At 36.1% G+C, this 20,415-nt stretch overlaps 1 protein-coding gene across 1 annotated transcript; it reads left to right on the forward strand.

Annotated features, from left to right (window-relative positions):
* Positions 1-353: 353 nt before the first annotated feature.
* On the forward strand, positions 354-20,322 carry FRG1 (FSHD region gene 1; the record flags this gene model as incomplete). Its single annotated transcript, XM_080710002.1, has 9 exons — positions 354-415; positions 3,334-3,404; positions 7,047-7,172; positions 8,197-8,254; positions 11,526-11,640; positions 13,550-13,654; positions 18,032-18,123; positions 18,547-18,657; positions 20,216-20,322. 9 exons carry the CDS (start codon positions 354-356, stop codon positions 20,250-20,252), a joined length of 777 nt encoding a protein of 258 aa, XP_080566128.1. The 3' UTR covers positions 20,253-20,322.
* Positions 20,323-20,415: the final 93 nt, after the last annotated feature.

The following is a 20,415-nucleotide window of genomic DNA, read 5'->3' on the forward strand; positions in this document are numbered from 1 at the left end:
TGCTGCCTTGCAGATCCCTGACATCCGGGAGCCCCGCCAGAGGCAGGAAGTAAACGCTGAGGAAGTTGGACCGTGCGCGGCCGCCGTACCTCCCCAAACATAAACAGGAAGTTGGGCCGTGCGTGGCCGCCGTAGCTCCCCAAACGTAAACAGGAAGTAGACCTCCGGGTTTGGACTCTGCGTTCCGGTAGAGTGGAGAGTGGGTCGGGTCCGCGGTGTTTCATTTTGGCCTTTGCCTGCGGTTTTGCTGAGTCCCTATTTCGAATTTACTTTCTCTCCCGACCGTTTTTGTTCGCTGGATCCACTGTCCTGAGCCAGCTCCCCACTCCTTGTGCGGTAGTCCCATCAGAAACATGGCCGAATACTCCTACGTGAAGTCTACCAAACTCGTACTCAAGGGAACGAAGGCTAAGAGGTGAGACCCGAGGCGCGGACGGTAGATTCCCGATTCCTCACGCCGCCACTGCCGGGCTGGCCGGCACCGGCCGAGCGGAGGCCGCACCGAGCCCTAGCTGTCGCTTCTTGGGAAGGGAGAGAACCGAGGACCGGAGAGGGAGACCTGCAGCCCAGGAGCCTCAAGTTAGGGTCCCCGAGGCCTCCCTCCAACTTCTCCGTGATGGCTCCCCATTAGTTTGTTCACGTAGGTGAAGATTTCGAACCTCTACTGTTAAGGAAATTTTCTTTACCACACTGTTTCCCTTACCCTTAAAAACTTTATTTTTTCTGGTGGTGGTAGTGGTACTGGTGATTGAACTCAGGGGCATTCTACCTGTAAGCTACACCCCCAGCCCTATTTTTTAATATTATTATTATTATTATTATTATTATTATTATTATTATTACGGTCTCACCAAGTTGCAGAACATCTCGCTAGGTCGCCGAGGCCGGCTGCGAACCTGCAATCTTCCTGTCTCAGCCTCCTAAAAACTTCTTGAAAATTTGTTTCCAACGTGATATACAGGTGGAAGTGGGCTGGATCACATTGGTGGTTAAGGAAATGGGTTGTATAGCAACGTGGGCTCAAATGTGGACTGCACCTATTACTTTTTAAGTTTGCGATTTGTAGCAAACTGGTTAAAATTGTCTTTGTTTTCATGTATGATGTTTAAACCAGATAACGTGTGCAGAAAATAAACAGCCAAATTGAAGGAGGAAATAACATTGAGATTTATAGTTATTAGCCGTTTATAGAAAGATACCCGTGCATTCACATCTCCGTCCCCCCCCCATCCCCCGTATGGGAGATGGAACCCAAGGGCATTGTACTTCCGAGTTACACCCCCAGCCCTATTTTTTTAGTCGTTTTATATTTGAAACAGGGTCTCACTGAGTTGCGAGGGGTCTCGATAAGTAGCTGAGGCTGGCTGCGAACCATGATCCTCTGGTCTCCACCTCCCAAATGCTGCGATTATAAATTTTCGCCTCCACGCCTGGCTCTCTCCACCTCTTTTTGAACTATAGATTTGTCCGTGGTTGACTGTAGAAGTGTTGAGCATTTCCTTCTACTCTTAGCGAATTACAGAGTTCTGGGCACTTTAAATGAGATGGAGAGAGAATGTCAAGGGTTCAGTGGAATTACTAACTTGAAAACTCCTTTCTAGGGGCCTAGTATCATAAAGAACTTGCCCTGTATTATTCTGAAGCTTATACTGTCTGAATTAGGTGGGAGGAGATGAGAATTAGCTTTTGAAAACTTAATTTTATGATTAAAACACAAGTATAATTCTCATAACAGTCATTCAGTAATGACTCATAACAGTAATTCTCATAACAGTCATTAAGACCTGTGTAACAGTATGTGTTAGGAGTTGTACTAAACACTTTGCATATTAACTTTTCTCTAAAATCACCCTTGTTTTTTTCATTATTGAGATCTAACTTGAATACCATAAAACTGATCCTTTTCAAGTGCACAATACAGTGGGTTTTAGTATATCATAAGGTTCACCACTAATTATGCAATTTTCTAATTTCTAACTTTTATCACACTAAAAAGAAAGTACATATATATTTAGCAGTTATACTCTCTTTTCCCAGTTTCTGGCAACTACTAATCTGTTTTCTGTCTATAAGGATTTGTGTGTTACTGGGGATTGAACCCAGGGGCATTCTACCTCTAAGCTACACCCCTAGCCTGATTTTTTATTCTTTATTTTGAAACAGAGTCTAAGTTGCAGAGAACCTCACAAGTAGCTGATGCTGGGCACAAACCTGCAATCCTTCTGTCTCAGCCTCCAAGTACTGGGATTACAAGTGTGCGCCACCACACCAGGCTAAGAATTCTTTTTATTATGAATATTTTTTTACAGTGGAATCATATTTGTATCTGGTTTCCTTTGCATAAACATTCTTGAGGTTCATCTCTGTTTTAATATACTTGCTTTCTTTTATGTTTGAACAGCAGTCCTTTGTATGCCTGTAACACATTTTGCTTATCCATTCATTGGTTGATAGACATTAGGGTGATTTCAATTTTTGGCTATTAAGAATAAAGTCATTATGAATATACTTATATAAGAATTTGTGTAGATGTGTTTTCCTTTCTCTTGGGTATACATACTTATGAGTAACATTACTGGTTCTTGTGATAATTCTTCTTTTTAAGAAACCCTAAGCTTTCCCAAGAGGCTGTTAACCATTTTATATTCTCACTGGCAATATATGAAGGTATATATTAGCCCTTAATCCTTATAGTAAACTTAAGAATTGGGTTATTATCCTCATTTTAAAGTGGAGAAATGGATTCAAAGAGAAATTAAGGACTTTTTCCAAAAATTACAATGCTAAGAAGTGACAGGATTAAAATTTGAAGCTAGACGCCAGGCGTGGTGGCACACGCTTGTAATCCCCTCGCTTGAGAGGCGGAGACAGGAGGATCGCGCAGGTTCGAAGCCAGCCGTGCTGGCATAAGAGACCCTGTTTCCAAAAAATAAAATAGGTCTGGGAGTGTAGCCCAGAGGTAGAAGGGCTTCCAGGAACCCCAGTACCACCAAAAAAAAAAAAAAAAAATTGAAGCCAGTTTGGCTGCACAGTCTTTCTTCTTTCACTGCCCTTCCTGGGGATCATGCTCAGCACTGTGTGCATGCCAGGCAAGCAATCTACCACTGAGCTACATCCCCAGTCCCAGAGTCTACTCTTAACTATAAGAGCGTGCAAGGGAACAGAAGCAATTTCTCAGTACTGTCAGTTAGAGGATAAATAAATGTAAAACACTGAAAATCAACAATTTATAAATCAGTAAACAGTTTAAAGAATCTTCTATATTTCCATCTTGTGATATTCCACACGCAAACCAATATATCTAAACTGATGCATATAACTCTTCTCTTGTAGTAAGAAGAAAAAGAGTAAAGATAAGAAGAGAAAAAGAGAAGAGGGTGAAGAAACCCAACTTGATGTTGTTGGTAGGTCATTTCAGTACTTTATTGTGAGAAAAGTTAACATTCTTTGAGATCTCATTTAAAATATTTTTCTAATTGGGAATTTATGACCTATTCGTATGTGTCTGAAAGTGCTCACATATTTACTTTCAGATAGATTCCTTTTATTTGTGAACATGGTATGTGGAAAAATGGTCAGGAGAGAGGAAATGTGTCTTGGATTGAATAGGCACTATTAGGCTTGATAGTAGGCAGAGATTCTAATCCACTGTGTGTGTGTGGGGGGGGGGGTACTGGGAGTGGAACCCAGGGGCTTTCTACCTCTGGGCTATACTTCCAGACCTATTTTATACTTTATTTGGAAACAGGGTCATTAAGTTGCCTAGAGCCTCACTAAGTAGCTGAGGCTGGCTTCGAATCTGTGCGATCCTCCTATATCAGCCTCCTAAGCACAGAAATTACAAGGGTGCGCCACCATGCCCGGCTGATCCGTAATTTTAAAGACTTACTATAGGTAAATATTATTTAAACAAATATATTTTACACATTATTTTCTTGACATGCAGCATTTTAATTGTAGAAGTTAGCAATTTCTCCCTAAAGTAAATATAATCATAGTAAAAATATTTTATAAGTTGTGAAAGGAATGAAAGTTTTAATTAGAATGAACATCAGGGTATTATGTAAATGGGACTAGAAACAAATTGATCTAAACATACATATAGTCAATTTCCTATTTAGTTTTTTTATCATCTCCATACCAAAACTTTAAAGCATAGTTCTTTACTTGAAAAATAGTATTTTGAAACTTCATAACTTACATCTGTTCTAACACTGTAAAAATAGGAATGGCATTAAGCTTCAAATCAACATTTCTAAAATTAGGGTAAATATCTTGGGTAGAAATGTAGGTGTGGAATTGCTGTATCAAAGGTAAGTGAATATTTAGCCATATAAGAAACTACCTCAACTTTCTAAAGTGGTGCTATTTTACCTTTCCAATAAAAATGAATGAAGGTTTCTATTCCAACAGCTGGTGATATTATCAGTCTTTTCTCCCAGTTTATCATGTACGTCTTAATTTTCTTAGTAGTAGTTTTTGTTCTTGTTTTGATAGACAGAGGTTTCTAGCCATTCTAAAGCTCACTTGATTTTGTTTTTGTTTTGTTTTTCTTTTATGATTATTGCCTTATCTCTCTATTCTGAGAGATATTTTGCCTACACCAAAGTCATGATGAAATTCATCTCTATTTCCTTTTAAACATGTTATTTTGTTTTGTTTTAGTTTTTACATTAGATATATCATCCATTTCACATTGATTATTGGCATAGTGTGATGTAGGTAGGGATAAAGGATCTTTTTTAAATTATTGCTCATATTTAAAATTTTACTGATGTTTTTAATTAGTTGTGAAAAGCCTGAACTATATAGCTGAACAAGAAATTTTGTGTAATCTGATTAACTCGATTTCTGAAAAATTTGTATTATGGAAGTTTCCAAACTAATACAGAAGTGGATTATAATAAATCAATCCTCATGTACTCATATCCCTCAGCATTAGTAATTATGAATGTTTTGCCAGTTTTGTTTCATTTGTAGATATACCCACACATATTTTTTATGGGGTATTTTACATAAATTAAAGATATGACATTTTGCCCAAATACATAAAATACATTTTTATAACGTCTGTATCTATCTTTCTTCTTCCCTTTGCTTTATACCTTTTTATACCAAACATGTCATTATCAGACCTTGCAAAATTAACAAGAATTCCTTAATATTGTGTAATGTCCAGAAATAATTGATCTGGTTCTGCCCTAGATAAAGTACAATTCATGAGAAGTTTTGAGACTTTTTTTTCTGTTAAAATATAAACTTTTGTAATGATTAATTAAGTAATTGGACTCTTAAGTTTAACATTTTGTATTGGTGACTTAGACATTAGTGTTCATAAACATAGATGCTGCTCATTTTGCTTCTAATCTAAAATCAGTTAGAATTATAATAATCACCCTTTAGCCTGAATTATTTTTCTTCAGTTTCAGTTACCTGCAGTCAACTGAGGTCTGAAAATACTATGTGGAAAATTATAGAAATAAGCAGAGTTTTAGAATGCATGTTATGCTGTGCAGCGTGATCAAATCTCCCACCCTGCTGACTAAGATGGGAGTCATCCTTTTTTCTAGCACATTCGCACTGTATATGCTTTCTGCTCATTAGTTACTCAGTAGTCAAATTGTCATCTATCACAGTACTTGTGCTCTGCAACCCTTATTTTACCTTATAATAGCTCCAAAGCACAAGAGTAGTGATATGGAAACTTAAAAAGATCAAAGAGAAGCCATAAAGTTCTTCTTTTAAGTGAAAAGGTAAAAGTAAAAAGATATTTTGAAAGAGAAGGGCCACATTTTCGTAACTTTCACTACAGTATATTGTTATATGTGTTCTATTAGTAGTATCATTCCTAATTTATAAATTAAGCTTTATCATAGGCATATATGTATAAAAAAAAACATAGATAGTATCTATAGCATTTGGTACTAGCCAGTTTCAAGCATCCACTGAGGATCTTGGAATGTATCCCCTGGAAAAAGGGGGACTGCTATATGTGCTGGAAAATGCCTCTTTTTGTAGGGGTTGCTAAGATATGGTTTCTAATAGGCCTTGCCACTGGTAAACAGACATGGATGGATGGATGGATTCAGTTTAGAAAGAGAGAGACTAGACTGTTCCTTCTGTATCATTTTGTACTTTTACCCATGTTACTATTTATAGTTTTTAAAAAAAAACCACCAGGCAAGGTGGCACATGCTTCTAATCTCAGCATTTGGGAGGCTGAGACAGGAGGATCATGGTTTGCAGAGAGCCTCAGCTACTTAGGCCCTTGCAACTCAGTGAGACCTGTTTCAAAATAAAGAATGATAGCCCAGCATGGTGGTACACACTTGTAATCCACACTTGGGAGGCTGAGATAGGACTGCACAGGTTCAAAGCTAGCCTCAGCTACTGAGTGAGGCTCCCAGCAACTTAGTGAGACCGTTTCCAAATAAAGTGTAAAATAGGTCTGGGAGTATAGTCCAGAAGTAGAAAAGCTCATGGGCTCCACCCCCAGTACCAAAAGAAAAAAATAATAATAAAAGGAGGGGGCTGAAGGTGTAGCTTGGAAGTAGAATGCCCCCAGGTTGTATCCCCTGTACCTCAAAAAAAAAAAAAAAATCTTGACACTGATAGTAGTCACATGGATCTACCCAGTTTCCTAACTTTGACTTCTAAGATTGTTATATAAGATGATACCATTAGGAGAAAGTGAATAAAAGGTTTTTTGTGTTTTGTTTTTTGGGTTGTTTTATTTTGTGTGTATGTGTGTTGCTGGGGATTGAACCCAGGGCATTCTACCTCCGAGCTACACCCCCAAGCCCTAATTTTTATTTTTTATTTTGAAACAGGGTCTCACTAAGTTGTGGAGGGCCTTACTAAGTAACTGAGGCTGACCATGAATCTCATTCCTCCTGTCTCATCTTCCTGAGTACTGGGATTACAAGTGTGCACCACCATGCCTGGCTCAAAGTGAGATCTTTTAAAAATAAATTACAACAACAACAAACAAAAAAAACTTGTGTAAAACCTAAAAGAAAAAGTTAAATATTGATTTTATTTTTTAGGAATCTGGTGGACAGTAGCCAATTTTGGTGAAATTTCAGGAACCATTGCTATTGAAATGGATAAAGGAACCTATGTCCACGCACTTGACAATGGACTTTTTACACTGGGAGCGCCACATAAAGAAGGTTTGTATCTGGTTTAAATGTGGAAAGGGAAAGGCCACTTAAAGTATAGATCTTGTGACATCCACACAGGTATCCATTCTGACTCTTCTCAAGCATATTCCGAGGAACAGAGCCACTGTTTTGGACTCTTCTGCTTTTTTTCTTAATATTTACCATCTAGTGACAATTCCCTCTTTCTAGTATAAGCATTTAAAAATATGCTGTATAGTACTATAAGAATACCTGTAGAAATAAAAAACAACATAAATAATTGAAATAGTGAAAAGAAAAAAGAAAACCTTAATTGAGTTAGAAGTTTGAATTTCTGTTTCTTCAGAACTTTTACCAAAAGCATCTTGATGTAGTTAACAATTGGAAGTTTTCTCATTCTCTTTAGCCTGCAGGGGAAAGCACTAATGATGAATTAAGTAGTTTGAAGATAATAATATCATTTGATCAGAATGGTCATCCCCTAGATAAATGAAACCACTTCAAGTATTGCTTACTTATGTATATGCACTGTGTTTTAGAACACAAAAAGAAAATATCTTGGAAATGCCTAAATAAGCATCTTGACAACCTATCTTAGGAAGTATATAAAATTTGCCATGTAGTGATAAGCTAAAAAAGATCTTGATACTCTGGATACAATAGTATTACAATTTTGTCCAAATATCTTTTTTTATTTGTTTTTTTGGGGGGGGTTTGTTTTTTGTTTTTGTTGGTGGTGGTGGTTTTTTTTTTTTTTTTTTTTTTTTGGTGGTACTGGGGTTCCTGGAAGCCCTTCTACCTCCGGGCTACACTCCCAGACCTATTTTTACATTTTTATTTGGAAACAGGGTCTCCTAAGCCAGCACGCGCGGCTGGCTTCGAACCTGCGCGATCCTCCTGTCTCTGCCTCCCAGGCGCGGGGATTACAAGCATGCGCCACCACGCCCGGCTCAAATATCTTTTTTTAAATTAGAAATATAAAGCTATGTTTTTAAGTTAAAGAATATCTTTATATTTATAACAAATTTTGAATAATTTTATTTTTTCCCTATAGTTGATGAGGGTCCGAGTCCTCCAGAGCAGTTTACTGCTGTCAAGTTGTCTGATTCCAGGTAAGCTTGAATTGAACTATAACTTTTTTCAGATTTATTTTTATTCATTAAAAATCTTCACTATTTAGGTATTGTAAGCTCAAAGAGTAATTTTGATTTAAGAAATTATTTTTTGAAAAGTATATTTTTGTGCCACTTGAAAATATAGTTACTTGTTTATCAAGTGACTAAGTACTAAATTAGATTTGTAATAACTGTTTTGAGAAGAGAGTTAAATCTCCAGATATAGGATAACTGTCTCTTATTTTAAATCCTGAAGAGCAGAAATGTTTTGGATTTCTGATTTTACAGGGTCTTGGAATATTTACATGTGCATAATGAGATATTGTGGGGGTGGGACCCACATGTAAGCACGGCATTCATTTATATTTCATATTTGCCTTATACACACTTAAGATGATTTTTTTTTTACAGTACTGAGGATTAAACCCAAGTGAGTTCTACCTTCGAGCTATACCCCCAGCTCTATTTTTTATTCTCTATTTTGAAGCAGGGTCTCACAAAGTTGCAAAGGGCATCACTAGGTAGCTGACGCTGGCTGCAAACCCAGATCTTTCTGTCTCAGCCTCCCAAGTACTGGGAATACAAGCGTGCACCACCACGCCCAGCTCTAAAGAGAATTTTTATACAGTATTCTTAGTATGCTTGTTATTTGACTATAAACTGCTAATGGGATCTACTGTGGAATTTTCCACCTGTGATGTTATGTTCATAGTTGAGAAGGTTGGGATTTTGGAGCATTTCATATTTTCAAATTAGGGATGCTCAAACTATATAAAGTATATATTTATGTTTATTGCTATCAGTATCAGGCTGAAAAAATATGAGGGTTTTTTTTTTGTTTTGTTTTGTTTTGGTGGTACTGGGGTTCCTGGAAACCCTTCTACATTCGGGCTACACTCCCAGACACCTATTTTTTTATATTTTTATTTGGAAACAGGGTCTCTTAAGCCAGCAAGACTGGCTTCAAACCTGCACGATCCTCCTGTCGCCTCCTCCCAAGCATGGGGATTACAAGCATGCACCACCATACCCGGCAAAAATATGAGTTTTATAATTGAAGATTATAGTGTCAGAAACCAAGTAACAGAATAAAAAAATCATGTGACAGACATAAATGTAACACAAATCTGATCAAATGATGCTATGATTTATAAGTTTCGTACACAGAAGTCCAGGGATAAACAGGATGAAGATGCATTTTTGAAACCAGCAGAGGATGTTATATAATCATAAGAGCAAAAGATTATTTTACTCACTGTTTTTACAATTATTTTATGAACTGACCTCTTTTTATTCTCACAGTGCAAAAGTTCAGAATGATGCTTTTGAGTAATGGATACAGACATTGAATTTTACTTTTCTTGCTAATTATGTCAGCATGATCATTTGTATTGTACAGTAACAAACCTATAAATGAGTATATAGCCAATTCTGGCATAGGAACTGGTAAAATAAATACTTGGAAGTTATAATTGTAAAAAAAAATCACAGTAAAATTGCTATACTTTTTTTAATGTCTGATAAATTGGTGAAAGAAGAATAAAGCAAAGGAAAAAATTTACTGATGCAAACTTTATAATTAGACAAAATATTATAAACAACAAAGAAAATATGTGCAATAACCTTAATAGGTACACATAGCTAAATAATTTAGAAACTAAAAGGAAAATAACAAATGTAAATATTTTCACAAATAATATGTAAATTAATAGTGTACTATTTTCACCATATCATATTTTTTAATTTTTTTATTGGTACATTGTAGTTATACATCTTAATGGGGTACAAGATGGTTGAGGCCTACATGTGCACATCACTCATTTAGCCCTTCCCTGATTCCCATCCCATTCCCTCCCTCATCCCTTCTTCTCTCTCATGTTTGGCTTAGTGATTGACTTTGATATGCTTGTGAATATACATCAGTTACATTGGGAATTTCCAGATAAGTTAGAAACTAAAAGGAAAATAACAGAAATGCAAACATCATTCTCACAAATAATATGCAAATTAATAGTATACTATTTTTTGCATATCATATTTGTATTTTTAAAGGGCATAATATTTTCAAAAATTATGGTAAAAAATACTTCTCTCCTAGTTTGAATGAGAATATAAATTGATTACAGTTTTTTCTGTACCTGAAGGGTATCTACAAAGTTGATACCCTTCAACTAATAACTACCTTTTCTAGGAATCTCTTCTAAAGATAAATAAGCTATTTTTTATACAGAAAAAATATTGTAGCTGGGCATGGAGGCATGTACTTATAATCCCACCACTTAGGTGGCTGAGACAGGAAGATTTCAGGTCCCAAAACAGCCTCAGCAATATAACAAGACCCTGTTTCAAAACAAAAAGTTAGCCAGGCATGGTGGTGCACACTTATAATCCCAGTACTTTGAAGGCTGAGATGGGCGGATCTCAGGTTCATGGCCAGCCTCAGCTACTTAGGCCCTCCGCAACTTAGACTCTGTTTCAAAATAAAGAATAAAAAAATAGAGCTGAAAGTGTAGCTCAGAGGTAGAATGCCCCTGGGTTCAATCTCCAGTACTGAAAAAATAATTTTTTTAAAGGTTTATAAAGGGCTGGAGGTGTAATTCAGAGGTAAAATTTCCCTGGGGAGGGAGGAAGGAAGAGAGGCAGAAAGGAAGGAGAGAGGGAGGGAGGAAATCATGAAATCATTAGGACTTTGTATAATGGAAGAAAAAATTTCATTATATCTATAATATGTATCTATCAAAAGTAGCATGTTTTAAGAATAATGCATTTAGAAAATGTTTGCTTTATAATGTAAGATATTATATAATGCTTATTGTCAAAAGTAAAATATAAAATTGTATATATAGAACTCTAATGTCCATTAAGGCAGCAACTTGTCACATGGAGATTTTTTTTTTTTAATTCTGGGGGTGGAACCCAGAGGCTTTCTATCTCCAGGCTATACTTCCAGACCTATTTTATATTTTTTATTTGGAAACAGGGTCTCACTAAGTTGTTGAGAGCCTCACTAAGTAGCTGAGGCTGGCTTTGAACCTGTGCAATCCTCCTGTCTCAGCCTCCCAAGCATGAGGATTACAAGCGTGCGCCACCACGCCCGGCACATATGCAGAGTTTGAACACTGGGGATATGTCTACTATGAATTTGTATACATACAGGTATATAATCACACATATATATATGTGTATATATGTACACACACATGCTATTTTTGTTTCATATTTAATGTTCTTTCAGTTTTTAACATTTATCTATTTAATTACTCCAAAGAATTGCTCTGAAATCTGGCTATGGAAAATACCTTGGTATAAATTCAGATGGGCTTGTTGTTGGCCGTTCAGATGCAATTGGACCAAGAGAACAATGGGAACCAGTTTTTCAAGATGTAAGTGCCATTATTATTTATAAAAACTTCCCATCAATGAAAGAGAAATTCTTTATCAGTGAAAGCATGTTTTCTTAAAAAAAAGTGCAATATATTAAATTGGAAAAGATCAAAAATTAATGCAACGAAAAATACAGTCGTTCCTTTGTCCACCCATATTTTTATACAGCCTTGGGTCCTAGATGTGTGTCTCTTTTATTTAAATATGATTCTAAGTAATGACCAATTTAAGTCTCAGAGTAGGAATCCAGGATAGTTCCAGAGTGTCTTCTTACCAGAATCGTGGATGTTTTCAAAAACAGGAGTATGATAAGTAGATAGTGGAGCAAGCTAAGGCCTTGTGACAGTTTGTATAGTAAGTTCATCATGAAGTTCAAAAGCAAAAGCAAACAGTATGCAAAAAGATAGTTTTAATACAAAATGATGAAGAGCTAGGAATATAGCTCAGCTCTCGCCTAGCATGTATACAGCCCTCAGTTTGATCCCAGCACCAAAAAAAAAACCAACAAAAGAAGAATAAAGATAATACACTAATTTTTATTGATTTTATTAAGTTAACAGTTGTAACATACGAATGTCTTGAATCCTTGTCGATACAGAAAACAATTCTCTCTTTTTATTTATGTCATGAGTAAAGACTGAACAAAAATATACAAAACCTAAACAGGCTCCAAAGAGTTGGCACTATATCGAGAACAGTAAGGACCGGTGGGTATAGGTTGAACAACTAAGGAGAAGTTTAGTAGTTGAGTAGGACTGTGGTTATACACAAAATAGGATCCAACGGTGTTTTGTTTTGTTTTTGTTTTTTGTTTTTTTTTTTGGTGGTACTGGGGGTGGAACCTAGAGGCTTTCTACCTCCGGGCTATACTCCCAGACCTATTTATATTTTATTTGGAAACAGGGTCTCACTAAGTTGCTGAGAGCCTCACTAAGTAGCTGAGGCTGGCTTCGAACTTATGCGATCCTCCTGTCTCAGCCTCCCAAGGGCTGGGATTACAAGCATGCGCCACCACACCCGGCTTTCCAATGGTGTTTTTCAAGACCCATAAGTTAGCTAAACAGCTCCAAAAAGGACCTGATAATTAGTCTCATTAGGCTTTTACCCTCCACAGTAAAATCTTTATTCAGTGACTTTCAAACTATTTTGATCCCAGTCCATGGAGAAAGGTATTTTTATAGTGCATCCTAAAACACCCATACCTATAATTGAAGAGTTTTACTTATAATACTTAGCTGTTATGTGCGCTGATATTTTCTGTTCTCTTTCACAATCTTTCCTGTCTGACCTTCTCCTTAATATTAGTCAGTAACCACTAAATTGATTCTATGGCCTACTAATGGTACAACCCCTTTTAGATTATGCTGTTAATTATAATGGGATATTTATAATTTTATAATAAATAATACCAACAAGGGCTCAGTGGTAGAGCAATTACATGGCATGCACGAGGTCCTGGATTCAGTCCTCATGTGGCTTCATCATAGGCTTCATCACATGGCTCCCTTTGGAGCCATAGCCCGTTGCTCACCAAGAACCATCCAGGCGACCACAGTACAGCTCCTTCTGCCTAAATAAGAAATTAAATGAAATGTCACAGCACTTTTGTGACTGGATATATATAAGGTTATTAATACATTTTATAATTACTCTTTCTGAATAGTATATCTGATGGTATATAAAGTCTTCCAGAAGAATAAACCAAATTATAATTCACCTCCAGCCTTACATTCATTAGTTAAGGGGGTTTATTTTGGTAATCTTTTGAATAGTAAGATTATAGAAGATTTCCAGGTTTTCTCTAAATTCTTGTTGATTTTAGAATCAGGAAGAAAAAAGTAATTTAAAGATGCAGGATTTCTTCTGTATATATTTTCATAGCTTTTTTTTTTTTTTTTTTGCCTTTAGGGGAAAATGGCTTTATTGGCCTCAAATAGTTGCTTTATTAGATGTAATGAAGCCGGTGATATTGAAGCAAAAAGTAAAACAGCAGGAGAAGAAGAAATGATAAAGGTAATCATGACATTTTTCTACACATGTCACATAGGTGCTATAACTTATGTCGCTCTAAAACACTGAATAGTCATTTACTACCCTTTTGAAGACTTAATAGCTTTTTTTATATTTTGATGTTTCTAATATGCTTCATTTAAATTATAACTTTTAATTGCTGGTTTGTTTGTAGCATAATAGAGAAATAACTGCATTTTTAGGTGTGCTTTCTGTTTCCTTTTTTTTTTCCTTGCCTGTATTTCAAAGCTTAATTTTTAATACATGTGCTTACATAATACAAATAAAACAACAGCTTATAAAGACATACATCTCCTACCTACCGTATTCAGCTGTCTCAATCTACCCTGTCCCTATTCCCCCCTCCCCTTTTTTTTAAGCCTCCTAAAGTTTTCTTTATAAACATATAAATAAGTTTGTAACTTTCTACCTTAGTCCCTCCCCCCTTTTCATAGTATTGTATCTTGGAGACTTTTTTCTTGAATGTAGAAAGTTCTCCCTCCCTCCTTTTCTGTCTTCCTCTCCTCCCTTCCTCTCTCTTTAACATAGTATTCCATTTAGAGACAAAATTTACTTAATCGGTCTCTTGTAGACAGTAATTTAAGGTATTTCTAGCCTTTTATTCTGATGAACAATGCTATAGCACATAACTTTGGTGGGATTTTTATTTTAATTATATTTTATTGGTGCACTATAGTCTCATCATAATGTGGATCGTGTTGAGAGTGGCATACATTCACACAGTACTTGGTGCCCTCCCCTCCCAACCCCCACCTCCTGCTTCCCCTTTTCCCTCCCTCCCAACACTGAGTGTCCAGGTTAACAGTGTTATATTCACATGTAGACACATATTCGAATGTAGCTTTTTCATTGATTAACCTCAGCCTTCTTCCTCCCTTATCCTTCTTTCTGGCTTTGCTGAGATTTCTCCTCCATTATCTAAAGCCCCTCTGGTATCCCTAATACTCTTTAGCTTGGGCATATTAGAGAAAACATACGTCCCTTTTCTTTCTGTGCTTGGCTGATCTCACTTAACATAATGTTCTCCAGGACTTTCATTTCTATCTTGTTGCAAATGGCATGATTTTGTTCTTCTTTATAGCTGAGTAGAATTCCATTGTGTGTATTTCCCATAATTTTGCAATCTATTCATCTGTTGATGGAGACCTAGGTTGGTTCCATATTTTGGCTATTTTGTAAATGTGCAAGTATATCTAAAGATAAATTCCCGAAAGCCTAATTATAGGGTCAGGGAATCTGTATAATTTTGTTAAATATTGCCCTGTTGCCTTTCATAGTTGTGCATAACTGTTTTCACACCAACACATATGAGGTTACTAGGTTGATTTTAATACTTCAGCACCCATGATATACTCATCACCATATGAAACATGAAAAGTCATAGCATAAATTATAGAGATTTAACGCTCAAGTTTCTGTTCTCTATGAATAAGTATGTGGGGTCTTTTTGTTTGCTTTGTACTAGTGATTGAGCCCAAGGACATTTTACCCCTGAGCTACACCCCCAGTGAGGCCTCAAACCTGCAGTCCTCTTGTGTGAGCCACCACTCCTGGCTTACATGCTTACATGTCTTTTTGTGGGAGAGATAGGTACTAAGGGTTTAACTCAGGGGAATTCTATCATTTACTTACATCTCTGGCCCTATTCTTTTTTTTTTTCCGAAATAGGGTCTCACTAAACTGCTGAGGGCCTCACTAGGTTGATGAGGCTGGCTCTCAACCTGTGATCCTCCTGTCTCAGACTCCTAAGTACTGGAATTATAGGTGTGTGCCACCACACCCAACTTACATGTCTTCTTTACATGAGGGAAAATATGAAACATATAAGATAGCTTTATAGAATTTTTTATCAGTCACTGTACTGGAAATAAAAGTTTTTTTCAGGCAAAGTTCCCTAATCCTACTCTTTCTTAATACTTGATTTTAAAAGTTGTACAGAGATTTTCATATCAAGGTCAAACTATAAATGAAATTGTTTGATAACTTACCTATATCAGGTAGTTAACTGAAATTAGATGAGACTTAATTTTTTAACTCACAAAATTAATTTGATCCTTAATGACAAAACACATACAAAGATATGTCTAAAGAATAACTACCAGCTGACTGTGGTAGTTCCAGTACTTGATCAGCCTCGTCAACTTAGATTCTCAGTAACTTAGCAAGACCTTGTTCCAAAACAAAATTGAAAAAGGGGCTGGCAGGATTGATAGCTCAGAGGTAAAATGCCATCCCCAATACCACCACCAAAAAAAAAAAAAAAAAAAAATGTGAATAACCATTCTTGTCTTATCACTTTTCTTTTTCTTGATATTCTGAACCTTCCCTGCTTAACCTCTATCAGGAATAACAGGTTGTAGCTATCCAGATTTGCTGTGTATATATAACACACTGAGGGAAGGCCCCAATCCAAGGTATCAGGTATATATATATATATATATGCCTTATGTTAGATCTTTGTCATATATTTTCCTTTATTTTTAAAATGTTTATAATTTTTTGCCAGTGCAGTGGCACAAGCCTGCAATCTCAGTACTTAGGAAGCTGAAACAGGATCACAAGTTCAAGGCCAACACTCATTGTCTTAGTGAGACTGCTTCAAAATAAAATAGGGTTGAGTGTGGCTTAGAGGTAGAATGCCTCTGGGCTCCCTAGTAACCCCTACACACACACACACGCATAAAGTAAGTTTCATGGTATTCAGTTTCACAGTCTTAGTATTTTTCCCTTGAAAAATATTTCTTGTATTTTCAATAGAAAAAATATCATTAACTATTTCACCTTTTGAAGCTGGGTGTTGGAGAAAGAAATAGCACCTATGAGATACTACATAAGCTAGAAAGTTTTCTGCATTTTCCATAGTTTCTTGAGTCTTTTGACTGCCAGAAGTCTCAAATAATTTTAATCTAAAACTTAATTATTCTTTTCTTAGACTTTAAAAAGTGAAATGTTAGTCATAATATTTTTTTCAGTTACGTTAACAAAATCTAAACCAAGTAGCGTTGTTGTTTTTAATCTTCAGTGTTCCTGTGAGGTACTTGCCTTTGCCTTAACTTTACACAGAGAAACAGCCTTTGACTCTATACATCCTCACTTGTTTTGAACAAGCACTTCATGAAAGTCACACCTTTAGACAGTGCAGGCTCAACTGACTCCACAAGCTTTTCCTACATTCTATAACGTGCTGCTTCTTAAGAAATGAACCATTCGAAAATGTTGATGGACTTCTCATTTATGTTTTATGTACACTTAATTTTATTGTATCATGTTTAAATTATTTTCATCTGCATTTCATTGGAAGTGTTATTGAAGACAAACAGTATAAATATATCTTCAGTACTTTGTACTTGTTTTTTTTTTTTTTTTGGCTGTACTGGAGACGGAACCCAGGGGCATTCTACGTCCGAACTACACCCCCCAGCCCTATTTTTTATTATTTTGAAAAAGGGTCTCACTGAGTTGCAAAGGGCCTCACTTAGTAGTAACAGGCTGTCCTCGAACTGCAATCCTCCCGCCTCAGCCTCCCAAATGCTAGGATTACAAGCATTCACCACCAGGCCCAGCTAGTACTTTGTACTGTTGTAGAGAAAGATACTCTTGTGTTAATGATTAAAGTAGTTCTTAATGCAGTACCTGTCAGATTTCCCTTGGCTTTGGTTAGTCAAGTAGCTGGAAGCTCTAGACCACAGAAATCCACTTTGGAATCATACATGCTTTGGGTTGCAAATTGCTAGTTCCCTGGATGATCTAATTGCTATATCTGAATCAATCGGGCATGTTATAGTAAATACTTATCAAAACTTGAGGACTTAATAGGGTGGATTCCAACTCAATGCAAACAAATTGTGTAATTAGAATTTTTAATGTTTGGTAGTAGCCTGTTCTAAGTAAAATACTACTGTCTTAAGCTCTCAATATAATAAAATGCATAGTGTGTACCAGGGATATTTTAATCCTTTGAGGCCAAATTTAGTTGGTCAAATTATTGCTTAATTGCCCAAATAGGATCTGATTGGTCTATAAAATGTTTTTCAAATAAGTTTTTTGTTGTTTCTGACATAAGCACTGTTTTAGAGAAGCATATAATGGCAATTTTATGCCTGAAGAGCTAGAGGTGCAGCTCAAAAGTAGAGCACCTGCTCACTCAAGCTCACTCACCTGGTGTACTTGAGGCCCTGGGTTCACTCCCCAGTCTGTCCGTCCGTGTGTGTGGTGTGTGTGTATGTGTGTGTGTGTCTGTCTGTCTGTCTGTCTCACACACACATGGAAATGAACTTGAATGTCCTTATATGATAAGCTAAGTGGACAAGAGAGGAGATAAGTGAATATAACCTATTGGGTCTCATCTCCAATATCCAGATTAGGTCCTGTGCTGAAAGGGAAATGAAGAAAAAAGATGACATCCCAGAAGAAGACAAAGGAAATGTAAAACAGTGTGAAATCAACTATGTGTATGTATTCTCCTTTTAGACTTACAGATCTGACAGTGAAGCATTTCTTCAGGCATTTTAATGTAGAATACCTAAGTAGAATGCAGACTCTAGAACACAGCATTAAGCTAAAAGCTTTTCTCAGAGCTTCAGTTTTCCTAATTATCATGCTAGCACTCAAAGCTAAAGTTGCTTAATAGCATTTCTCTAATGGTGCCCATGTGCTGTTCACACTTAGGACATGGGGGACTCCAGCCCATGTTTCCTGGTAGAAGAGGGCTTTGGTGTTGGGTCACAAAAGTCATCTTGTAGCTGAAAAGCTGTTAAATTAGTAGAGAGAAAACTGGATTTTTTAAATAAGTGAAAAAATTTTAGTAATATCTGCAAGTTTATAAGGAAACATACCAAAGATTGAGATATTTTTCAATGAACACATCTTTACAGAAAAAAATTTCAGAGCTTCCAAGACCACAAGCTTAAAATAAGTAAAGAAGACAGTAAAATCCTTAAAAAGGCTCGAAAAGATGGATTTTTGCATGAGACACTTCTGGACAGGTAAATATATTTCTGTATTTCCAACTTTTTAGTAATAATAGAAGGTGCATGTACAAATTTATGTTCTTTTTAAGTTATTAGTGTTTCCAATTTTTTTATTCTTTATTTCAATCTATGTATATGGTAATATTACCGGAGAGGATATCATAAGTCTGGATAAAGAATGACAAAAAAAGAATATCTAATTATAACAGTCCAAGTATTTACAGACTTTATTGTAAGAAATTCAGGGTTGAATGAACCAACCTATTGCATAAATTTATTTACCATCACCTAGTTTATAACTATTTAGACCCAAAATTTAAAAGTCATTGAATAATATTCATATTTTATGCATTCTATTAGAGTAGATGAAATAAACATAGATGAATATAAAAAATGACTTAAGTGTAATGTGGGCATGGTGGCACACACCTGTAACCCCAGTACTTGGAAGGCTTGGAGATTCAGGGCCATCCTCAGCAACTTAGCAAGACTGTCAGCCACTTAGTGAAACTGTTTCAAAAATAAAAGGGAGCCGGGCGTGGTGGCGCATGCTTGTAATCCCAGCATTCGGGAGGCTGAAACCTGGAGGATCGCGGTTCGCGGACAGCCTCAGCTACTCAGTGAGGCCCTCTGCAACTCAGTGAGACCCAGTTTCAAAATAAAGAATAAAAACTAGGGCAGGGGGTGTAGCTCGGAGGTCGAATGCCCCTGGGTTCTATCCCCAGACCCGCAAAAAAATAAATAAATAAATAAATAAATAAAAGGGAGTGGGGAATAGCTCAGGAGGTAGAATGCCCCTGGGTTCAATCCCTAGTATCCCCTTCCCCAAATGACAAGTATAAAAGCTAAATAAGTGAAATTGGATCCGTTTTAAGATTCAGAAAGGTGCAGGGTATTTCTCATAGCACATTATTAATATTTGTTCACTGATATTTTTATTTAAATAAGTAATGTCTATGGCTTACAACCTAGAAAAATAGGCCAAGAGGTTTGTGAACTTAGAGCTATAAATCAAAAAAGTGCCATACTGAAGAAAAATGTAATCTACCACTCACTTAGATCCTGTGTTGAAATATTACTCTTTTCTGATGAAGGCAATATGTAATCATATATTTCTTAGTAACTGAGTGGTGGAGTCCTTACCTGAAATCAGTAATAATGTAAGAATTTTCTTACATTCCTTACAAACCAACAAAAATTAATGCATTTATCTAGTTCTAAGAAATTAAGAGGTATAAAATATAATCAGGATATTGACTCTGAAGTAGAATAAACAGTTTGCCCTGTAACTTTATCATTTATTAAAATACACCATGCCATCAAATAGAAATTTAGGGCAGCCTTAAATTCAAATGGTTAAAATTCCTATTGTGACTTGAAAAAGCTCTTAGACAACATTTGTTAAACATTAGGGAAATAAATTTTATAAAACTAGAATCCATTTTGTATAAAAAGAAAGTTGAAAAGTAAATGTTGTAGTATATAATAACCAAAAGTGAACAGTTTTTAATTTAGTAACAATTGACTATATATAGTATGTTTTACATTGATTAATTTTTGTTTTTTTTAACAGAAGAGCCAAATTGAAAGCTGATAGATACTGCAAATGACCAGAATTTTTGTTTTTATTTGTCTTCTTTTTTTCTGAATAAAATATTCAGTAGCAGTGCTTTTACAGAGTTCTTGGCCTCTTGTGAAATTATTGCTTAAGTAATGCCTAGTTTCAACTAAGATTTAATCAAGACTCTTCATGGATTTACTTTTCAGTTAACT

The sequence above is a fragment of the Muscardinus avellanarius genome, assembly GCF_963383645.1.
Source record: "Muscardinus avellanarius genome assembly, chromosome: 14".
In the NCBI taxonomy this organism is placed as follows: Eukaryota; Metazoa; Chordata; class Mammalia; order Rodentia; family Gliridae; genus Muscardinus; species Muscardinus avellanarius.